General features: G+C 31.7%; 1 protein-coding gene across 1 annotated transcript in view; it reads right to left on the bottom strand.

Moving 5' to 3' along the window:
* The window catches only part of LOC128999298 (neural-cadherin-like), a 42168-nt gene extending 19740 nt beyond the window's left edge, over positions 1 to 22428 (bottom strand). The window contains exons 1-14 of the mRNA XM_054425715.1: positions 22315 to 22428; positions 13446 to 13589; positions 11893 to 12008; positions 10992 to 11156; positions 10199 to 10336; positions 8907 to 9093; positions 7881 to 8114; positions 6015 to 6187; positions 5042 to 5191; positions 4092 to 4205; positions 3625 to 3816; positions 2076 to 2355; positions 1276 to 1478; positions 175 to 357 (exon numbers count right to left, since the gene is read on the bottom strand). Of these exons, the coding sequence (XP_054281690.1) occupies positions 175 to 357; positions 1276 to 1478; positions 2076 to 2355; positions 3625 to 3816; positions 4092 to 4205; positions 5042 to 5191; positions 6015 to 6187; positions 7881 to 8114; positions 8907 to 9093; positions 10199 to 10336; positions 10992 to 11156; positions 11893 to 12008; positions 13446 to 13589; positions 22315 to 22366 (2331 nt within the window). The 5' untranslated portion in view covers positions 22367 to 22428. The remainder of the gene's footprint in view (positions 1 to 174; positions 358 to 1275; positions 1479 to 2075; positions 2356 to 3624; positions 3817 to 4091; positions 4206 to 5041; positions 5192 to 6014; positions 6188 to 7880; positions 8115 to 8906; positions 9094 to 10198; positions 10337 to 10991; positions 11157 to 11892; positions 12009 to 13445; positions 13590 to 22314) is intronic.
* Between the last annotated feature and the right edge of the window lie 722 nt (positions 22429 to 23150).

Genomic DNA, 23150 nt, shown 5'->3' with positions numbered 1-23150 from the left:
AAAAATTTATAACATATTATTGTTATTAAGACTAACTATTACGGAAAGATTTAACACAGTATACATTACATTTCACTTTTTATTTATAAATATTAGGTAAAATATTTAGAAAATGATTAACAGAATGTAAAAATGGATATTCGAAAGTGGAACTTTCTTTTATTTTTCTCTAACCTTGAACTTGAGAAGGTAGGTCCCAGGTGGTGTACCTTGGCGTAAAGTTAGCATGCCTGTTTCCTCCTTCAATCGAAAGTTTCTGTGCTCGGGACCATCCCAAGAGACGGTCTTATCGGCTGCGTCCCAATCGTCCTGATCCCTGACCCACACAGTTCCGATTTCAGCGTCAGGCATCTGTCCCTGGAAATTAAATAAGTCATTGACACAGTTATGCTTTTGAGGCTATATATGATGGTTTTAAGGTACATTTCATCAGGGTAAGTATTAAACATTATGTAAAAACCTTCGTGTAAAAAACACACAGTATACATGCACCAACAAATTATAATTTGTTGTTGCATGTGTAAAATTAGTAAATAGTTTATGATTTTCTTTTTCTTTCAAAATTTGCTTTGAATAAACTTTTTGTGTTTAATGTATATGTATAGTGATTAAAATATTATATCTTCTTTACCAAACAAATAAATAAATATAGAGTATATACAGGGTGCCCCATGAAGACGTTTAATCGTTTGATTTTATATTTCTTGCTAATTTATAGACAGAATATTTTGAAACTTTACACAAATTATAAAGTAGGTTTTAAAAATATTCTGGGAAAATTTCAGCTCCTTGTAGAGAGAAAATGGTGGCATATGGTATTTTTTTTTTAAATAATTATATAAAATAAATTAATAAATTATTTTGTATTAACTGGTGATGGATCACAGTTAGTTTTGGACTCTATTTTTAGGGTTTTCATTAGGCTGTGTTCTAATTTCCTGATGAAAAAGGCTTATTTCCCTAGGATGTGCTAATAAAAATATTTTACAAAACTTAAAAGTATTATTTTTTACTATGCCACTATTTTGTATTTACAAGTGGTAGGGAGCTGAAATTTTCCCAGAATATTTTTTAAAACGTACGTATAAATTTTGTAAAGTTTCAAAATATTCGAAGCATAAATGGGGAAGTAATATAAAATCAAACGTTTAAACCCCTTCGTGGGATATCCTGTACATAAAAAAAAATTTATTGTACTTTTTTCGTTTCAACGTAAGTTCATAAGTTCTATAACATAATTGAGAGATAAAATAGGGTTTTTAATGTTTCACTAACCATGTAGTTGTACACTAGAATATCTTTTTCCCCAGGTGACATAAAGTTGTCGTTGATATCTCCTATGACGACCGTCAAGGTAGATGTCCCCGTCTGGCGTGGACTACCGCTGTCTTGTATAAGTATAGGCACTAGATACTGCTTCTGCTCCTCACGATCGAAAGTGCGGAGAGAAGTTATTATTGCAGATGAGTTTACGCCACCTTATACAAACAATACATTGAAGTTTAAGAGTAGATATTTCTTAGTTTTTTTTTACAAAACTGAATATGATCAAAATTGTAAGAATGATAATGGTAGACTATACACATAACGCTTCCTTCCGATCACATCCGTACGATGAAAAAACTTTGGGAGAAGTTATTGCATAAAAAATTGTAAATTTACTTAAAAAATAGGGTTATATTAGCTGTCCTCAATTCAACACTGCAGTATACAAAATTTATTTTAAAATCCCAATTTCATATATTTTTTATTGTTTAGCTTTTATAAGTATTTAACTATTTGTATTGAAAAAATATGTACATAGTTATACACACTGTGCACTATCATATAACAACATTTTTAAGTTTACAGTTTGATGTATAGTTTCTAGAACATAGGTTGATGACATCTATGACTACTACAAACATGCGTAGTTAGTTATTTCCATCCCACTCTGTCTAAAAATAACTTCTAATCTCGTAAAGAGCAAAGTTCTACTATACCGAAGTAGTAAGTGGAATTCCATTCTGATAACTTAATGCTTTACTTATACAACAATTCAGTTTCCTGTACGTTTAATTAAGTAAGTTACTTACTAAGCTGCTGATCCACTTTGAAGGACGCCTTGACAATTTCAGGAGCAGCTGGGTCCAGCAGGAAGGAGAAGGGTGGTCCATGCCCTGCCGTGTAGTTGTCGCGGTCTACGGCAGTAACCACAGCCACAGCCCTTGGAGCTTCGCCCTCCATTACCACTGGGGCGTAGTCCGGGTCGAGGTCCAGGGTAGGAGCGTTATCATTGACATCCACGACTATCACTGTTAGGGTAGCTGTTGATGTTAGGGGTGGAACGCCGTCGTCTACTGCTATCAATCTTATCTGTAATGAATAGTTATTAGTTTTGATTCATTGCTAATAAACATTACTTTTTAAGATTTGTTTGAAATATTATTAAAAAAACTTGCATATCCTTAGATTAATGTTAATGGGTTGTCATATATTTTGAAACTGCGAATTTCTAATATTTCAAATCGTACACTCGTTATAGGATAGGATTTCATATCAAACATTGATAAATTGGATATAACTGGTCTTTTAGTGCCTAAGCTATAGAAAGATTACACATTTTGTTCTGTAGTCTAAACATACCTGTAATTGCATTTATAAAACACATATATAAGTAAATACTCAAACCTTCTATCCAACATTTACTGAAACTTTATATTGTTATACAAATACAAATATTCAAATAAGTATTTTATCTACAAAAAAAAACTAAAAAAATTACCATGATTTGTAAATCCTACAAAACAAATAAAGTTATTTTATACAAATAATAAGAAAATGCACATTGCGATTCCTTAATAATGATAAATTTCCAAAAATGAAAATGGTGGTTGTTTTTTTTAGAATTATCTAGTTTAAACTTATGAGACGGAAAGCAATGCACTGCGGGTAAACACCATTTATTTCCATTAGCAGTTGAATGGCAATTCATTCACTTAACACAACTACACCAGTTCCAGCAGCCAGAAAACCTTTGTTCAACTATGTTTTGTTCAATAGATTTAATAGTTCTCAATTAACTTTATTGTATAGCAAAGATATGGGTTTTTTTACACTTTTATATGTAATAAAATAAATTCAATAATTTTATTGTATAGCAAAGTTATGGCTTTTTTGCACTTTTATATGTAATAAAATAAATGTATAAGTATTTAAGACATCATAAAATTATTTTTATTTAATTTAATTTTTATTTACACCTGTACCTATAACTTTTGTTTAAAAAACATTCTTAAAGAAACCCAGCCATACCTAGTCTCGAACTTTTTGTCAAAAGATGTTTTTAATATGTCGATGACGAGAGGTGTCCAGGCCTTAGATCGACTTAATTTATAGTTGAACTAGGCACCTTTATTATTTAAACCTTGGAATATATCAGCTAACAAAATCTTTATAAACCATTAAATAACCTTTTTTACCTTCAATAGGCTAGATATTGTTTGCAATATAAGCTGTATAGACACTGAAAAGACAAGCAAGTTTGCTCCAATTAACCGGATGAGATGATCATAAGTTTTTCAGAAAATAATTATTTACCAAACCACCCTCATTATTTTAACGATTTCAATTTCAAAATCTTACCACATGTTTGGAGGAGGTTTCTCTGTCTAGGGGTCGTTGTATGGTAACAACACCATCATGAGACACAGCAAACAGTCTTCTGGGGTCCGAGGATCGATCCACAGTGAACACAACTTTGCTCTTTCCTCGCTGATCGAGATCACGTGCTCTAAACGTCTCTAGAATCGTGCTTACCCTCGCATCCTCCTCCACCTAAAGGTCAATGTAGATGTAAAGATTTCTTTAGCTGTATAACATTTTTGTAAGGTGTAATTTAATATGACAGAAACAGTGAATGGTAAAACTTCAATGGTAAAATTACCCAAACAGATAGATGTATAATTGAATAATATATACACCTTTTTTATCACGTTTTATCAAGTTACACGTTTTTTATCCTCATAACTATTTGTAAATTGATCATTTAAATAATATTTTGGTGTATGAGTGATTGACTATTACAAGACGTGTATTACTCTGTTTTATACCTGCACTTTTTCGTTGAGCCGGTCAATCACAGGGGCGTTGTCGTTGATATCTCGCAGTTTAACGTTTATCCACGCAAACGCCGAGTGATATGGGTCATCCGGAGAATCTTGGCCCTATGTAAATATAAACCATACAGAAGAATTGTTTACATAAACTTTGATAGGATTAGAGAAGTAGTGGTTTAGGAGGACAAATATCAATATCGTAGACAGGAAACTAAACTTGTACTGGCCTTAAATCTTTGCAATGCCTTATGGTGCGTTTTTAGAGAAGAATTATTTTCCAGCTTTTAATTTTTACCAACTGATTCAAAGTAATTTTGTCGCATTAAAACGGTATCCAAAGCCAAATATTGGTTTTTTGTTGATTATTTATCCAACACTTTTTTATGAAAATAAATATATTATACATGGATATACGAGTTATATAATAACATTAGCCAAACAAGAACCTAAGTTAGCTACTACACATACAGTAAAATAAGCCTGCTTACAAAAAATAATTAGGATTAATAATGGTTAGTTTGTTGTTGAAAAGGAAAATTGCAACATCTAAGGATTTTATAAAAAAAATCGCGAAAATATAACGTGGTATAGTTATCTAGGTTTGGGCGAAATATAGTAATTTCTTTATATTCTTTACCATTCCAGCTTTAAAAAAAATAAACAAAATACACAATTGATATTTGTCTTATATTCAAACAATATTGATTTAAAAAATCGTATATAGTACCTAGTATCATCATTACGATACTCCCACCAATATATTTACTACTTTCTGAATGTGGCCCATGAATATGTGTACACAATATATTACACACTAATTGATTTTGCTTTTACGAATAGGTTTTTTTAAGCGCAATGCAGGAGGAAGTGGTAAAATAATCCTAAAGAGCAATACATAATTAATTGTCATCATATGCATCATAATAACTTTCTTTTAGACATACCGTATCTTTGACCTGTATCCGGAACCTGAGGGGAGCGTGTCTCCCTTGATCCTCGTAGTCCAGAGGTCGCACCACCCTTAGGGCTCCCGTGCCGTCTGGGTTGCGACTCATATTAAACTTATCTGCTCCAGGGCCACTGCCGTCTACTACCTGCAAAAAACACCTTCCTAGAGATGTTTAGTAAGTTTATAAACTGTATTACACTCCTGAAACAGTGATATTGGTTTAGAAATTGTGCTGTAAACAATAAGAGAGTTATAGTTTTTTTTTTTATTTCATTATTCATCCGATTAATGAGCTTAACTATAAATTGAGCTGGTTCAAATTACATTGTTGACTTTTACATTAGGCACTTTTTAAACCACTTTATTTTTCATGTTAAACCCCTTTAACATTTTGATTGCCATTACATTTTATTCGAGCCAACACATAAATTAGTCCGTAGGACTACGTTCTCTAATAAAAGACATTTCATTAATGTAATAATAGTCCTTGGATGATACCGGCTATCTTGCATAACAGCCATTGAAGAGTTAAATATCATCCAAAAATACTTTTTCTAATACAAAAGTGATTATAATTTAAATATCTTGGGTACTGTGGAATTAGAAATTATCTTTGTAGTTTTGCAATTTTCTTGTGACAGTCAATGAAAGCTGACAGCCATCTTGGATTTGTCCGCCATAAGAGCAATGCTAGTTTTGTTGATTTTAAATATTCGCGGATGATTTATTTACCTTCTCAAAATATTTTTTTCAAATACAAAAGTTATTGTTATTTAAATATCTAGTGAGATAAAAATTGTTTTTGTAGTATTTCAATTTTTTTATGAGTTAGAACATCCAGTCACTAAGTACTCTTAAAATAAAAATTCACGATTCACCCATGAGAGAGGTTGCTTTGACCATACCCTTTTTACACACTAATATCTAATTAGTCCTTAAATAAGTTTATAAAAGCCCCTAGTGCTGACCCTGTAGTAAAAGTCGTTGTTCTCGTCGTCGTCATGTACAGTGACGGTCAGGACAGGATGGTCAGGTAGATGTTCACCATCGCTCTCGTCCACTTCCGTGGTCCACTCGTCCTTCACAAACCTTGGCGGCATGTCGTTTACATCAGCCACTCTAATGGAAGCTGTCCCAGTGCCTGGATTAACAAAAGAAAAGAAAATATTGGTATCCATGCAGGTATTTGTTACAGGAACACGTGTGTACAATGGGTTAGCTTTTTTATAAATATATAAACTGTTTATAGAGTTATTAAGTTAGAGTATATTGCTCAATACAATATAATTTTCTCTCTTCGGTTCATTCCTGATGATTGTCGCAACTGGTAACTTATTCCATTACAGTTGAGTAGGGGGAAAATGTGGTTACTGTTAAAAAAACGTTATATCATTAAATTAATATTTATAGTATATTGTAAGTGTGGCGGTGTTTTTTGTTTGTTTTTCCTTTTACGAAGACCTTATTAAGTGGAGCTACAAAGTGTGCAAAATCGGGTTGTTATATAATAATTTCAAGTGGTTTTTTTCCTTTTGTAAAATGTTTTGGTGTCAACTTTTACGAAATAAATAGTTACTTCCCAGAGTAAATTTTACGTTATAAATAATCATGTATGTGGTATTCTACGGTTTAAAACTATTATTAAAATAATGTATGTTTTAGGAGCAATGCAGGTTGATGTATGTGAAAGGGTGCAATTAAGTGACCGACGGACGTTAAAAGATTTCCGTTGCCAGATTTCTGCCCAATCAGGTCAAAGACTGACCCTTGATTAACTTTTGGCCAATCCCCAATAAAACAGGCGGACTATCTTCGATTGCTGGGCTGATGTAATAGGCTATATTACTGCAGATATCTCTTCATCCCCAGTGTGTGTAATACCTTGATATATTACCTTGGCTACTCTCTCTTTTAGTGAACATACCAAAGTAAGTTCTCGTAGTAACGTATGTGTCTTACTTTTTTAGTGGCTCCGCCGGTAGAATAAATAAATAAATATATTATGTATACATAAAAATAATGTTATTATAACTTTCTTAACTTCATATAAACTAGCAAAACATGTATACAAAACCCATATTACACTGTCGTAGTCTGCAATTATAAATACACTTAAAGGCACTAATGAATTAGTTGTTATAGATGAAATTATAAGTAGAGTATCAATACACATTTGAAATATTAAATAGGAACACGGGTTTTATATTTACTTTAGATCAAATAATATCCTTACACAATTACAGGACTAGCCGATGGGAAAGTAGTTGTTCTTTTAAACTAAGCTTTCATACAAACCGAATCATACAAACTATATAGTTTACAGAATACTGCAGTCACTAATACATTTGAACTGTGACATTTCAGGAGAGGGTTCAAATATATGAAATAAAAAAAAATAAATATAACATATAATACACTTTAAATAAAAAATATGAATTAAAAAAATATCTATTTAAGTGTCAAGTTTCAAACAGTCGTCGGTCTGAATATGACGTAGCTCTAATGTATTAGAAATTCAGTGAATGGCAAAATATATACTTTAATATAATATCTGCGAACTTTTATGGAGTTAATCTTGAAAGGGTCACTAAAGTATAGGGAATAGGGATTACCAATTTTGCAGTTACTACAAGACTTATTTTATTGTATAGCCTACGTTATTACTGTATTTAGAGATATATATCTAAAAAAACTTTTTTTATAAAATTATTAGTGAAAATCACACTTGAGGTTCGAGAGTTTTTAAAATATCTTTTTTTTACTGCAACAAGTATTTGGGGAACATTATAATGATATAAAAAAATTTTACATTTATTTTTTTACAATTTACCTACCTTTAAGCCCACCTCCGTCTACAGCTACGACCTGTATTACATAGTCTGGAGTCTTCTCTCGATCCAGACAACACACGGCAGTGCGTACTTCTCCACTTAGAGGGTCGATCTCGAATATTGGCAAACCAGTTCCCTCTTCGACAACGTTCTTCTCGATTGAGTACAATATGTCGGCGTTGCCTCCTTCTTCAGGGTCATCGTAATCCACTGCTTTCATTGTCATTACTAACTCACCTAGAACATCATTGTATTGAATGTTTGCCTCCTGATCGCATTTAAATACCATAAATTGGTGTAAATACGTGCAATTATGCTATCCAGCTTGTAGCTGAGTTGCAACCGGTTTCAACGCACATAGTCATCATTAGGCTATTAAAGATTTCTTCTTACCTTATTCGAAGGTCATCAATTAATAATAAATAAATAAACAAACCACGAACACCTAGATATACCTCAGTGGGGGATATCTCCCACCTGATCACGTCGTGTCCCATAGGCCTACAGTTTCAGTATTTTAAATATTAAATGTTCATGTTGATGTTTGTGTACGTGTTCGTGTTTTGTTTATTTATTTATCATCAAGTTATAGCCTCCGAATGAAGCGAGATACATCTTTAATTGCCAGATGATGACTCCTATGTCAGTTAAACCCGGTAACAACTCAGCTACAAACTGGATCGCATAATTACAGGTATTTATACCAACTTATAGTCACCAATAATCATATATAATCGTAAGATTCGTTTAATAATATTAAGATAGGAAATATTTGTATATTTTTCAAGTCTCAAATGATTCCTATTTTGGTTGGTTGTTACAATGGCAGATCATTGATCATATCTAGGAGGGGCCAACTTGTATAAAAACAAAACATTAGTGATCACAGTTGACCTTGAACTAATATTCAACCAACATAATAAAAATAATACAATGCCACTCGAGTATACGCAATATCAAACAATATATATAAAACTAGGCCTATGACTATATTTATGACTAAATTTATAAAACTTATAAGCGACAGACCTGCAGTGGAGTTTTCTGTCACGTTCGCATGGTATAATCCCTGAAGGAATGTTGGAGCGTTGTCATTTATATCCTTCAGGTTTATTTGGACATCAGCGTACCCCACTAATCCTTCACCTCCTTCATCTTGGGCGAACACTGTAAACCTCCACTGAGGCTTACCCTGGGGCTCGTCTCGGTCTAACGGCTGCAGATATAAATAAATACATTAATTTATATTTTATAATACAAAGAATAAAAATTCTTCTTCACGGAAAATGATCATCAGAAAGTCTTAAGTTCATGTCTGATTCATATTCTAACAGTACATTTATTTCATGTAAACATAATTTATGTAACAAAAACTGTTCTATTTCAACTATAAATAGTTAAATTTTTAAGCCTACCTATGGCCAAGATTTATTTTTTTTTTATTTTTATTCAAACAAACTCATATAAAAGTAAATATAAACCTTGGACGTAAACTAATGTAATGAAAATATAGAATTATATTATTATTTATAAACTAATTTAAGAAGTACTCGAGGTTTAGTGCAAAATATATTGTAAAACTGAGTGTAAAACATGAATACACACACAAATTATACTTAACTAAACGAGTATTCCGTTTGATATACGAAATTAAGGAAAATCTAATGTTTTTGAAAAGTAAAAATATTTTGTACCGTTTTGAAAATGTTAAATTCACAAAGAATCTTAATTTGGCAATTTCTTTGACTGCAAATTGCTTTTGAGGTTGAATTCGGTGTAAAAACTCTTTAAAAATTGGTAGGTGTTTTAAAGAGTAAAATAAAGTAAACATAAAATAATAAAATAATAAAATCAACTCAAACACATTTCTTGAAATTCTTACTAAAAAGGCAACGTCAAAAACCGATAAGAAGCTTTTTCAACTAATTAAACTTCAATAGAAGAAAGTATTCGTTTGTGAACCAAGAACAATAATTTACCTCTTTGAAAAAGGGTCTTTGAGAAGGTACTAAGTTAAAGCAATTTGCGTCTCAATGTCGTTAAATTACAAGTTTATTCTTTGGTATAGTATCACGATAAAGTGTATTTTTATGAAATTGTGTACAATTGTTTACTAAGAATCGTCAACAATTTTACCTCATGCAAAGTAAGAAATTGGTTAAAACTATTGCACGAATATCAATTTTAAAGAGACAATAAACTACTGGTGAAATTGAACTCGGGTTCCCTTTATTCTATAGATATATCACGAGATCCAATAACAAGGAACAAAAGAAGCAGTGAATCGGATCGTTTTGACCGTAAGGGTGAGTAATACTGACCTTAAGGACAAAGATCTCCCCAGAGGTCTTGCCGATGTCGAATTTGTTGTTGATTGGATTGTCTGGGTCCACTCCTTGCCCGGTCAAAGAATATACCACATCACCAGGTCTGGCTTTGTCCGCATCTAAAGCTATCACCTACACAGACGAGAAAAATCTTTCACAATTAAATAATACATTTTCAGAATTTAAGGGTTTTTACAATATATATATATATATTATCATCCATAATTAGCATACAGACACTAGTATTTAATCTCTTTAAAATAAATAAAAACCTTGTATGGTTGACTTTAAAAGTTGTTGATGTATTATATTAGTAAGTTCGATTTAATATTCGACTTTTAGAAGAGTCTGAAACATTACGAATTATAACCAATAACAACAATTTGTTGAATGGGCTTACTCTGAAGCAATCATTCAATTCAAGCAATGAAACATTTTGCAATTGAATAAAAGCTTCTAGTTTGTTCTGAGAATTTTCATTATAGGAATATAAAAAAAAAAAAAAAAAATAAAAAAAAAAAACTATTACTAAATATGAGTGCTCTTATCTCGGAAAGCACTGCAATTGTATTCAATTCCCATTGTTACCTCGTTAACTAATTAGCAAGTTTACCTCTGCGTTATCTTTTCAAGATTGAAATCATTGTATTACATGTTTTATTCGAGTAGAAATTTGCGAAAAGCTTATTCGGTGTTGTATGTGTATTTAAAAAAAAAATATTTATGTTTGGATATGGAAAACGTAATTGGTGCATGCAAGTGTGAGTCATAAAATCTTGGTAATCACCTGCAGGACTTTCTTAGGTAGGTTTCTGTCGTCCTCCTCGGTTATCTGGGTCCTGTAAGTTGGTCTTTCAAAGAGTGGTGGATTGTCGTTCACGTCCTTAACATGGACTATGACCGTGGCGAAACTGGCAGTGTTCTTGTCAGACGCCGCGAGTCGGAGCTCGTACTTCAGTAGAAACAATGTTAATCAAAACTAGGCTAGTTCCAAAACATAAAAAATATGTCTAGGATGTAGTAAATTAAAATTTTTTGACGGATGTCTATTGTCTAAATCTGCATCTGTTTTGAGCCCATTTAAGAGTCAGTTTGGATGGTAAGCCTACCTACTTGGATGAACAAGTTTAAGGATTATCTCGCAGTCTATTTTGAGCCTACAAACTAATCTACTTAGGATAGCGTCGAGGTTTACGTACATTTGTCTACAATAGTGTAGATACGTAGCAATAGCTCTTTTACAATTTATATTTAACTGTAAAAACAAACCTTCTTATACTTTATTATTTTTGGATCACATGAAATTTACAGAACTAAATATTTAGTACACGTTATAAACAAAATGAAGTTATCTATGTTGAGTTAAATTTGTGCAATTGAATGTGTGTACTTCAATGTGTACTTGTATATCGGTGGCTGGATAAAGAAATAAAACCAGGTTTAGGAAGTAAGAAAAAAACATCAAACATCTGTGATTTACCCACAACAATAATTGATTTACTCACAAAATCGAAGAATAATTTCATATTTATCTGCAGTACGTGTTTGTGGGTTTTGCTATTTCTGTGTCAATTTCTAATGTCGAATATAAAAACACTGGCAAACCTTTTTGGAATAAAAATTACCTTTGTAGTTTTTAAAACTATTGACTTTAAGCTGTTAAACAAACACAAAACTCAGACACTCACCCTTTGGACGGCCTCATAGTCGAGAGGTCGAATGAGGTGGAGAACTCCTGTTTTGGAACCGAGAGCGAACACTCCCCCTATGTTACCTCCAGTGATCTCGTATCGAACACGTGTAGCTATAAAGAAACATAGGATTTACTATGGCAAATCTCACATAAAAAATATATTTTGTAAATAATCCCACACATGTAAACTGCGTTTATACAAAACCAGAATTCAATCAGCATATCTTCGTGGCTCAGAAACCTGGATACTGAAAAGAAGAGAAGAAAGTGAACTATAAGCATTAGAAAAAAAGATATTAATAAGAACTTTTTGCCTGGCCCTAAGAGAGTTGGATAAAGAAGCTCATAATGGGAGTAAACTTAGATGGGCTGGAAACGTAATAAAAATAGAAGAAGAATCAAAACTGAAAATCATCCTGAATTCCACAGGAGGGAAGAAGACCCAGAGAAATACCTACAATTTATATTAAATTGTTAAACACAACGGTGGGATTAGGTCCAGAGAGACGTGAGATCTTTTGGAATTAAAGAAGAAAATGCTGAGTACAGAGACATCTTTAGGCACTGTGTTGCCAAGGTCAAGTGTCAAATGTGATAAAATGGCCATAACAGAATGTAAGTACGTATATTTGTATTTAAAATCTAGTAATAAACTTTGGTCATCGTTTCACACCAGGAGAAAGGGTATCTTTTATCAAGTACAGCAATTAAGTTTCAATACGTAGTCAAGTACTTGTAAAGAAAGCGTGCATTATAGTTTACCCGTGGTACTGTCTATATTCCTATCACAGTATTATGTATACAGTGAATTAATTATTAAAACTCTTATTCAAACAAGTAGGCCTAACTCACAACAGAACATCGTTATTATAATATATTTACTTTAAGTGTTAAGGCATTGTTGTTAGGATATTGTGATTGCCTAAAAATAATGGTGACAATAAAACTATATGACTGTGGTTAATATTATAACCAGATAAGCTATCAGCTTATTTAGAGTGCCGATAGTAACAGTTATTTATGATCCAAGACTAAAAGTTCAGGGATTTGAGCCTGGCCAGTAAATTACAACTTTATTTAATAATGCTAACCTTGTTGACTAGGTTTCTAAACCATTACTACTACTTTTTTTGATAACATTTATATGTTTTTAATTAACAATGCTCCAATACGTAATATTCTACATTTGACTCGTTAGTATTCCTTATTACACATGGGCTGCAATATCCAAATATTGTGAAATGAACACTAGTTAAGAGAGCTCAGAGTCTGTGCTTCAGGGTTTATCGTTGGAATAGCAGCACTCATGCAGGAAAATTTATCAACCTTTCATAAGGTCAGCGTTTCAATGGGTACTTATAACTTAAACAAATTTTCATTATATACATTTACAATTTTAGTAAACTTTGTTAGATAATTATAAATGAAACAATTAACAATGGATGTTTCTGTTGACAGTAGTCATTATCAATTAAGATAATGCATTTAATTTATATCTTTAAATCCGAACAAAAATAAAACAAGAGCTATTTGGTGTTTCTCACTTACCTTCTTTACGATCTTTGGAGGCGACACTAAGCAGGGGGTGGTTGATTTCCTCATTTTCCTCAATGTAGAGCTCAAAGACTCCTTTTTCGAAATAGGGTGCATATTCATTCTTGTCGGTGGCCCCCAAACGTATGAACTTGCTGACTGTGAACAGAAAATTGCATTTACAATACTTAATCCACTTATTCTATTATATTTTTTAATCTATGTTATGTAAGCCCTCGTGAAATTTTCCAGAACAAAAAGTATTATATAACCCGTGTTTTTCGTCTACAAATCTTTTACAAACAGAAAAACTGGCTATAAATTCTTTTCAAACTGTCTTTGAACAAGATATATTTCAGAGTAGCCTTTATATCTCACCCTCCTAGTCCAAAAAGTGTTTCCTTTTTAAGACAATCGTATTATAAATCCTGTACGACACTATATTCGTTGTTTATTATTTAATGTTTGTTGAAAATGTATAATACTTCTATAAATAGTAAACAGTTAACCACATTGATTCCACTCAACCTTTTTAATCCTTGTGTATTAGAAGATCGATTAAATGTTAATAATTACATATCGTTGTAGAAAACTTTCTCATCGATGGAAAGAAAGACATCAGATAAAACACTTACATATTTTAATTTTAACAGCCGAAATAAGATCTACATAGTTTATTATTTGCCAGTGATTTTAAGTGATTCCGACACTTCTTTTGTTAGACATAGCTATGGGCATTTTGCTAATAACTAGGTGCATAATGCAGTTGTCTGCTTGCATTATTGAGCTGGGCTAGCATATTAATCCAATACTTTTCTAAATTCAATGGTAGATCTGTTCCATTTAAATGAGATTATATACTTGGAGTATCCAATGTCAATGGTATATTCGGTTCACATAAATGTAATGACTAATTTCAGTATTCTAAGTCAATTATAAGCCTGGTTCAGGTAAATGAATTGTCTACTTGCCGGAAACAAAGTCTATGCTTCATCTCGTTCTCATAAATTAAGTGTCTACTTGTAGTGTCAAATGTTATACATTTAGTAGATTACATTATTTTAGATACATTTGGTTCGCATGAATAAAATGCCTATTTGCAGCATCAATAGTCAATCATACGCCTGATTCACTTAAACGAATTGTGTATTTGCAGTATCTAAACTAATAGTACATTTAGTTGACGTAAATTGTCTTCTTCCAGTATCCTATATCAACGGTACACCTGTTCCACATCAATGAGAAATCTACTTGCAGTATCGGTATCCAAAGTCAATGTTCCATTTGGTTCACATAAATAAGATACCTGTTTGCAGTTTTCAAAGCCAATGGTAGGCTTATTTCTGGTTTACTTCAATGGAACGTCTTTTTGCAGTATTCAAAGTCAATGATACATTTGACATAAATAAAAAGCCCATTTTTAGTATCCAAACTCAATGGTACATTTGGTTTACGTAATATAATTGTCTTTTTGCAGGACCCAAAGCAATGGTTCATTTGATTTACATAATTGGAGTGCCTAATTGCTATATCCAAAGCCAATCGTACGTATGGTTCACGTCAGTGGAATGTCTACTTGCAGGTTCCAAACTCAATTTTAGGCCTATATTTGGTTCACGTAAATGGAATGGCTATTTGGATTAAAGTCGATGGTGCATCAGCCTTATTCCGGTGACACTTGTAATTTATTGGTTATTCATTTTGTAGTAAATTACGCTCAACGTTATTAATGCGATTGTTCTTCCCTTTTTCTCTGCATGGCATTTGTTGATGATTCGTTGACTAAGACTATGTTACGACTCTTGTTTACCTTTTTATTATCTCACAAATAATGTCACGACGACCAATCAACCAATAAGGCTCAAGTTAAATTTCTAAAAGTGTTAATTGACTTAGGGAAAAGCCCTTAAGTCCGCTTTGTACCATTTCAGATTTATACCTTCCCGACCATGGGAGGTTACTATGATTGGTACTATGGTTACTATGGTGCTAAATTTGGTGCAGATCACTTCAGCAAACAAAAGCAGGAGTGTAGTATAAGAGCTTCGCTTGCTTCGCTTCGCTCCGCTCAAAAACGTTTTATGTATGGTAATAGTGAAAGATCATTGATTCGTTTTAACAAATGATGTGACAGATACCTTTTAAAAGGGGCTTTGTTAATAGGTAACCGCTAAAACTAATATTTTGCATCAATTAAAAGATTTATTTTTATCATTAAATAAATGTAAGAGAAACATAAATACCGCCTAGTATTAAACGTTTTCATCAAATAACTATTACACAATTTATTCTTCGTGAGTATTTATAAAAAAAGGGAATTTATAGCAATTGTATCTCAATACCAGGAAACTTATTTATTATTTTAGACTCTGTTTAGAAAACATTTTTTGTTTTTGTTTTATGCTTACAAACATTATCAAACCAAGAGACTTACCGTAACCGACATGGAATGTAAAGCTTTAACTAAATGTAACGTAAAATATACGAGTAGACTTTTTCAAAGGAATACAAAAATACAAACGTCAACTTTTATCAAACACATCAAATATACGCAGCATACTTTAACCTTTATCTCTCGAGTCCCTAATTAATGTAGGAATGCAGAACCCAGAGGTCAACCAGCGTTCCCTCTGATCTGAAATTGCTGACTGAGAACACGTTTGCAACTTTTAAAACTCGTGGACACAAATGTTTCATTAAATCTGCAAAAACATTCAAAATGACTATTTTGTAAAGTGGATTTACTTTCACCCTCCTTCTTTAATGGATTTAAATGCAATCATTATTATTTGTAAAAATTTAAATTAATTTTTTTACCTAAATGATAAGACTATATTTTGTATAAAAAGTATTCTACAAACCTAATATTTTATGAACCAAGCGTTATTACGGTTTTCCACCCATGCTCAGAATTGGTTTATAGCAATTTCCTCTCAAACGACTGAAACCCAATAACCTCACCTTTCATCTTGTGTTTTGCATATATTAAAAGGGAATTGTTTATCCTTTGTTGGGTGAACATTACCGGTTACAAAGAGGGATTTTACATTCTTATTGCTAAGCATCATAATTTATTTCCAACAAGTGTAGTCCGCAGAAATAAACTAAATACAATTTAACTTTAAAAATATAAGAACTTTTGTAAAAATATTTGTTAATTTCAAATTGAAGGGATCTAAAAATGCTTCAATAACCTAGTTACTCTTGAAACAAAGTGCAAAATGTTGGAACTGTCCAGATTTGTGCATAGGCTAGATGATTCTCCGCTTGGTTTTAAAGAACATATGGCAAAGAAACTCCCAATCAAGTTACGCTTACCCCCTCTTATCGTCCCACTGATACTTAAATACACAATAATTTTAAAATAGTGCAATTTTAATATAATAAAAACTGTTGGTTTGTCGAAATTTACAAGGTAGCAAACATATTTAATGATAAATCATCATCTGAGTTTATAATAATTTAGAATGCTGCCAATCATATCTATGATAAGCTGGTCATGAAAAGGACCGGATGAGGGTTATGAGAGTGGGAGTTGGGTACATTGCTACAGACACTTGACGGTCATGCATTAATTGCGAAAAAGTGTTCCTTAATAGTTCCAAGCCCTAAAATTAAGGGCCCCAAAAATATTCCCTAGTTGCTCCAAGCCCAAGCCAGTAGGGGTTAGTTGACGGCAGAAGGAATCTCCTTGTTAACGTGTCATCCTAACCTATCCTAACCTAACTTTACTTAACTAAAGCTAACATATCTTCACCTAACCTAACCTTACCTGACCTAACCTAACCTGACCTACTCAATTATACAGTCAAAGAGGGCCGCCACTTGGTGCAATTAATGAACGAATCGCGTAGCTCCCTGGAGTAGTTGGCGCAATTCAGGAATTCCCGAATACCTGACTCAGGTCAGTTGGTAAAATTAAGGCCCGCCCAACTTGACAGTTGCAACCCCCCACCATCGCCGTATTACGCATGAAGTAGTTATTTATATTTTTGTTTTCGTGTCAATGTTTCAAGTATTCCGTACTATTCAACATTTGTAACGAACTCCACCATGAGAAATCTTTAACTCAGCTGACCTTAACTGACATTCTAAACTGGTTTGCTCAATATGTGAACAAGCCAGCTGTATTCGTAAAAATACACTATATACTTTAAAATAACACGTGTGTGTTAACAATAACCAGGTTAAAATGTTTATTAGTCAATTCGATTGGTCCAGAAACTAATAACCAATCCATCACAAACATGATGTATAAGGCTAGTCAAGATTACAAGAATAGGGTTCTTGCACAAGATTTGAATTTGTTTAGTAGTTTTTTCTTCAGGCTCGGTTTATGTCATATGGTTAGTAAAAGAATGCTAGTGGTATTTAACTAATATTTCTTTCATTTATTATTCTTTAAAGAACTATGCATCACAGATGTAATTAATGTACTTTACAAAAGCTCATATGCATTCTATTGTGGATTGAATTCCCCTCAAAATTAAATATTGACCGTTCCCTAACAAATTTATTAAATAAACTGACTATAGTAAATAATTACTAAAACAACACAGTAAACTATTACTGATAATTCCCCCCCCCCAAATAGTCTCATAAATTTTTGTTATTTTGATAGGTTTGTTATGTTTGAGAGCTTACAACTTATATTTATAGAACACTGTTGAATACAAACTTCGATTATCCTTGTGTAGTACTGTTCCCTTTTTACACAATACCATTCTTTTCATATTACAACACAGCACGCTTGTTTCATAGAACATGACATTTCCTTATTAAACCTCAAAAGAGATATTTTGCTGCCCAAACCACGTCAGAAACATCTTTGTTTTGATCAGACGAGTATAAAGTAGCCGACATCGCAACCTTTCATATAGCGATGTTTGATATTCCCATAGGTTATTGGTTCAAAATTTAATCTTAAGGGTTGCATATACATACAAAAAAAATTTGAAAAGAGCCTGTGCAATAATCAATATTTAAAAAATCTATACATTTAAAATGTTATTATGAATACTTAATACTTTGTTTGCATGTAAGTAAAAGTTTTAAATAATTAAATTCTAGACACCGTTTATAGATTATGATGAGTTACTCCATAAAACGGTCTATCACTCTTTTCACTGTTCGTTCTGAAAAAAACTTTAACTATTAAATCGATGAATGTAGTTTATGCGGGTATTGTCCAAGTTGAATGTGTCAGTCAATATCATTTAATATTTGGAATAAAGATTAATTAAAAAGTTATTTTAAGGTAGTTTAGAATCCAAACTTTAAATTACAAACTCTTATTTTAGCTCTACTTTTTCAGAAACGTTTTAATAGACTACTAACACTACATACTAATTTCAAACAAATAATGTCTTGTCAATGTATAGATTATCAAAACGTATACAAGTTTAAACATACGTTTGTGGTAAAAAAAACGATAAATTTACTAATTGATTATCAAATCTTGAGTTTGCATGAGTTAAAAAGGGATTATCATTAGTAACGGAATCAATTTGACTCCTAATTATTAATAACTTATACAAAACAATGTTTGTTTGGAGAAAAGATAAATATATGTAGAGTGGAAATTAAAACCGGGCTAAGTGCCAAAAAATAAAAAAATGAGTTAAGTGTCAAAATGTGTGCTATCTGCCAAGCCCACTACGTTAAAAAGCGGGTTATCTGCAAAACAATAGCTCCAAGACGTTTAAACAGTGGCCACTAGAATGCGCATGGGTCAACTTCATCAGCTGAGGAAATGAAAACCGGGCTATGTGCCAAGCGTCTTTACAACCCATTTTGAGGCTATGCAATGTTCCGGCAGTTTTGGTAGAGGTGTTCACGTGAGTTTATACTTAAAATGGGTGATACAGAGTTAGTAGAAGTTAATCCTAAGAAGAGACGTCCTAAAAAAACATTCAGTGCATTGGAGCCATGTAAAAAATAAAAGTTTTAAAGAAAATGTGCAGCTAGAGGCTCTGAAACACCTACCACAAGTCCTTGAATGCTATAAACAAAATGAAAAAAAGAGAAGAAATATGAACTTAAGAATATGATACCATTTCTGAAGGAAGAATATGTAAACACTTTTACAGAGAGTTAACTGTTAAATTTTTATACCTAAAACCAACACATTTGTCGTTTACCCTTTCATGTTTTTTACGGGTTTTATGATGTTTTATGATAATAAAACTTGATTTCAATATTATTTTGTTTAATTTATATTTTACCCGTCTGAAATGTTAAAATATTTAGAATCTTTTATGTTTACTAACTCTGCACATACCCCGTTTTATGGTTTTGAAGTATATGTACTTAGCTCGCTTTTCACCACTATGATTATGGACATACCCCTTGTCTCAAATGTGTAACTTTAAAAATTTATAAATTCTATTATTGACTTTTAAAAAGAGTTGTTTCATAAAATTATGATTACTCATCTTTTGTTGTAGCTACTGTAAATAATCTGGTATAAAAAAATTAACAGTAATGGTTTTATTGATATTTTTTGCAATAACTCAAAAAGATGTTTTTGGCACTTAACCCGGTTTTCATTTCCACTCTACATATGTGGATGAGTAAACCCTATACACATCTTTTTTTAAAAGGTAAAGGGACATTTTTGACTAAGATAATAATATATTTTTTAAACTATTTCTAACTATTACAATATATATTTTGTTATGGTCTTAACTAAACAAAGACAATCACATCAAGTCTTCAGATAAATGCAAGAAATGTTTACCAAAACAATAAGCTGCAATAAATTATAATAATAACTGATAATTACCTCATTATAAGTAAAAAGATTATTTATATGAAATTTTTATTTGATAACTTCATTAAATCTACCTAGCATTTTGTTAATCTGATTTAAATGAATACACGTTACCAATCCAACAGCCGAACAACAACTATTACTTGAGAACAGATCTTAACAGGGACAAAGGACTCTACAATCAATATTGAGCACATTTTTTGCATTATTCACTCCATAATTCAGGGAATAATCTATTACCTATTACGGATATAATTATTTCCACAATGTTATTCATATTAAATCATTTAATGCATCACGTTATATAATATTGTTTAAATAATCCTGTGCTATACTATAATTGTATTTATGTAACTGCATAAACAAGAAGTAGTATAAACTAATAGTGCTCTAGGTAACCTTTTAAATCAATTGCATTTGTATGGTTCTATATTATTTAAATATACCACAGTTTTTTAATTTGCCTTTTTTTCAAATGACAAGAGGATAAAATATTGACATGTTTTATATTGAATATACCAGTCTTAGTAAAAGATTTTTCAAACAAATTTCTTTACGTTCTTTTCATTGTATAAATAAAAAAAATATTAATTTGATTTGTTAATGTGTAAATATATTTAGTGTCTTGTAAAAATAGGGTGTATTATTTGACTATTTTGGCATGTATTGATAGTATTAATTGATTTTTCATTAAGTTAGTGCTATATTTGTAATACCCCCTTTACGTAAAACAGCTATATTTTTATGAGCATTTTTGCAAAGATAACTTCAAAACCCAACGTTTTTAAACTATATTATACCACGAGAGAATAGAGTACACCCCGTTTGGTTATATTAATAAAAAGTTGTAATTTATTTCTATACAAATATTCTTAAAAATTCTTTTAAACCGTTGTACAAGTGTTGATTAATCTCCATAGTAATTTTGCTTTAGTCGAACATATCAAAGCAGATATAGAAAATGTCAAAACCTTTGAGTATATTAGATGCTTTGGTTTCAAGTCAATCCAATTCCCTTAAAAGCAAATGGATATGAGCCAGAAACGTTTCTTATTTCTTAAGTGCTCTTAAATTTAAATTTCTAAGTAAAAAAAACTTACACGTAGTTATACACTTGAGTTGTTTATTATCAATTTGTTTCCTCTCCAAGAAAACACAAGTAATACTATTCAGAATTTCAAACTCGAGTATCAAAAAATATTACAAGTGCTACTTCAACCACTACCAAAATGACTACTAATGAAATACTTACAAATGATTACCAAAAGCAATATTGACAATCTTGTTGCTTTGATCTGAGTTTATATGAAAGATGTCACTAAGAAATTAGTTTATAATAAAGTTCATTCATTACCAGACCCAACAGGAATTCCCAATTCAGTGTTCCAATATAAAGCGCTGTTCGATTTTTACTCATTACTGCCTATGTATTATATAAGTAAAATATAATGTTGTTAAATGTATTGAATGCATTTTAAAACGATGTCATAATAAATGGTGTAAAAATACACTTGAAATATGGTGTAAATAGATAATAAAAACATTGTCTAATATGTGATAAGGAATGTGAGGCCTTTGTTATAAAGATTTTGTTGCATTTAATTAACCACTTTGAAACTAAGATACTATACGTTTATTATCAGTGCATGAACTATAAAGGAATTGAATTATTACATAAAAAAAAAATAAAAAAAAATTTTATGAGGGTAAATAAATTACGAGGTTTTTGTTGGTTTTCTTACTAGGAAGCAGTAAACCCTTAGTTACGCTATAACTAATAAAATATGCACATATGAAATGCAATATAGGAATTAATTCAATTGCTTGACCTGCTTAAAGTTTAACATTACTCCTTAATTGTTTTAGAGAGTTTCAAAATATTTTTTCAGTTAAAAGTCAATGTATAACTGGCCAAACTTTGTAAACAACTTTTAAAACTATCTTAACGTACGAAGTAATTTAGTAAATACTATTCATACTTTCAAAGTAATAAATCCTTATGTTTTGGGGGAATACAAAGGAGTTGCTTTGCTAGTGTTCTATTTCCTGGCTTTTCTAATATTACAAAGATATGCTGTAAAAATAGCTTCACATCATCAGATGAAAGTTTACCTAGATACGTGCTGTTGGTCAACACCCATAAGACCTTGAGCGGGTCCACCATGGAGTCACGGCTGACACGATCACATAACTAATACGTCACCACAGCACTGCGTCACACCACACCACGCACGACACTGAGCCGTCATCACTGTGGTGAGTGTACTGTACAGGCGCAGCAAGCCCCCCACCCACCCCACACCTACACCTACACTAACTGTTGCTTGATGTCTGCTATATTGCTTCAAATACAGTGTGTAAAAAATGTCTCCCCCCCCCTATTTATTTTTTTTATTTTTTAAAATAATGAAATATCGTTTGGGGAGTGATAGTAACATAACGTGAAGTTTCTTTTGACATAGTTAAAATTTTTGAATTCCCCCCCTAAATGGGGGGTAAGGGGGGTAACTCAAAATTTTTAAATGTAAACCCCTAGCTTGTGACACCTCATTTGAAAGAACATTAAAAAACTAGGTAAATGGTGAAAACTAGAAATTTCTATCTAATTTCTAACCGGAATTACAGCCAAAAACGCTCAAAATTACAATATTTTTGGGAAACTCAAAATTGTAATTATTGCATACACTCTTTGAGTGACCCCTCATTTGAAAGAGCAATAAAAATCAGGCTTATGTTATTAAATTAAAAAACTGTTACTTCCTACAGCCAAAAATTTCTACAGCTAATAAATTATTATTTTAATAAAATCTTTTATTTCTTTATTATTGCAAAAGTGCAAAATAACATCTTTTGAAAAAAAGTGAAAATGAAATGTATTGGTTATCCACAACAGAGCAAGTACAAACTAAAAATTTAAGGTTATTACAATAAGAAATTTTCGTGAACAT

Source organism: Macrosteles quadrilineatus, unplaced genomic scaffold (assembly GCF_028750875.1).
Source record: "Macrosteles quadrilineatus isolate MER2022 unplaced genomic scaffold, UCM_ALF_1.0 Scaffold_8__2_contigs__length_117827958, whole genome shotgun sequence".
Classification (NCBI taxonomy): domain Eukaryota; kingdom Metazoa; phylum Arthropoda; class Insecta; order Hemiptera; family Cicadellidae; genus Macrosteles; species Macrosteles quadrilineatus.
The sequence above is the reverse complement of the archived record's forward strand: the minus strand, read 5'-3'. Positions and strand labels throughout refer to the sequence as shown.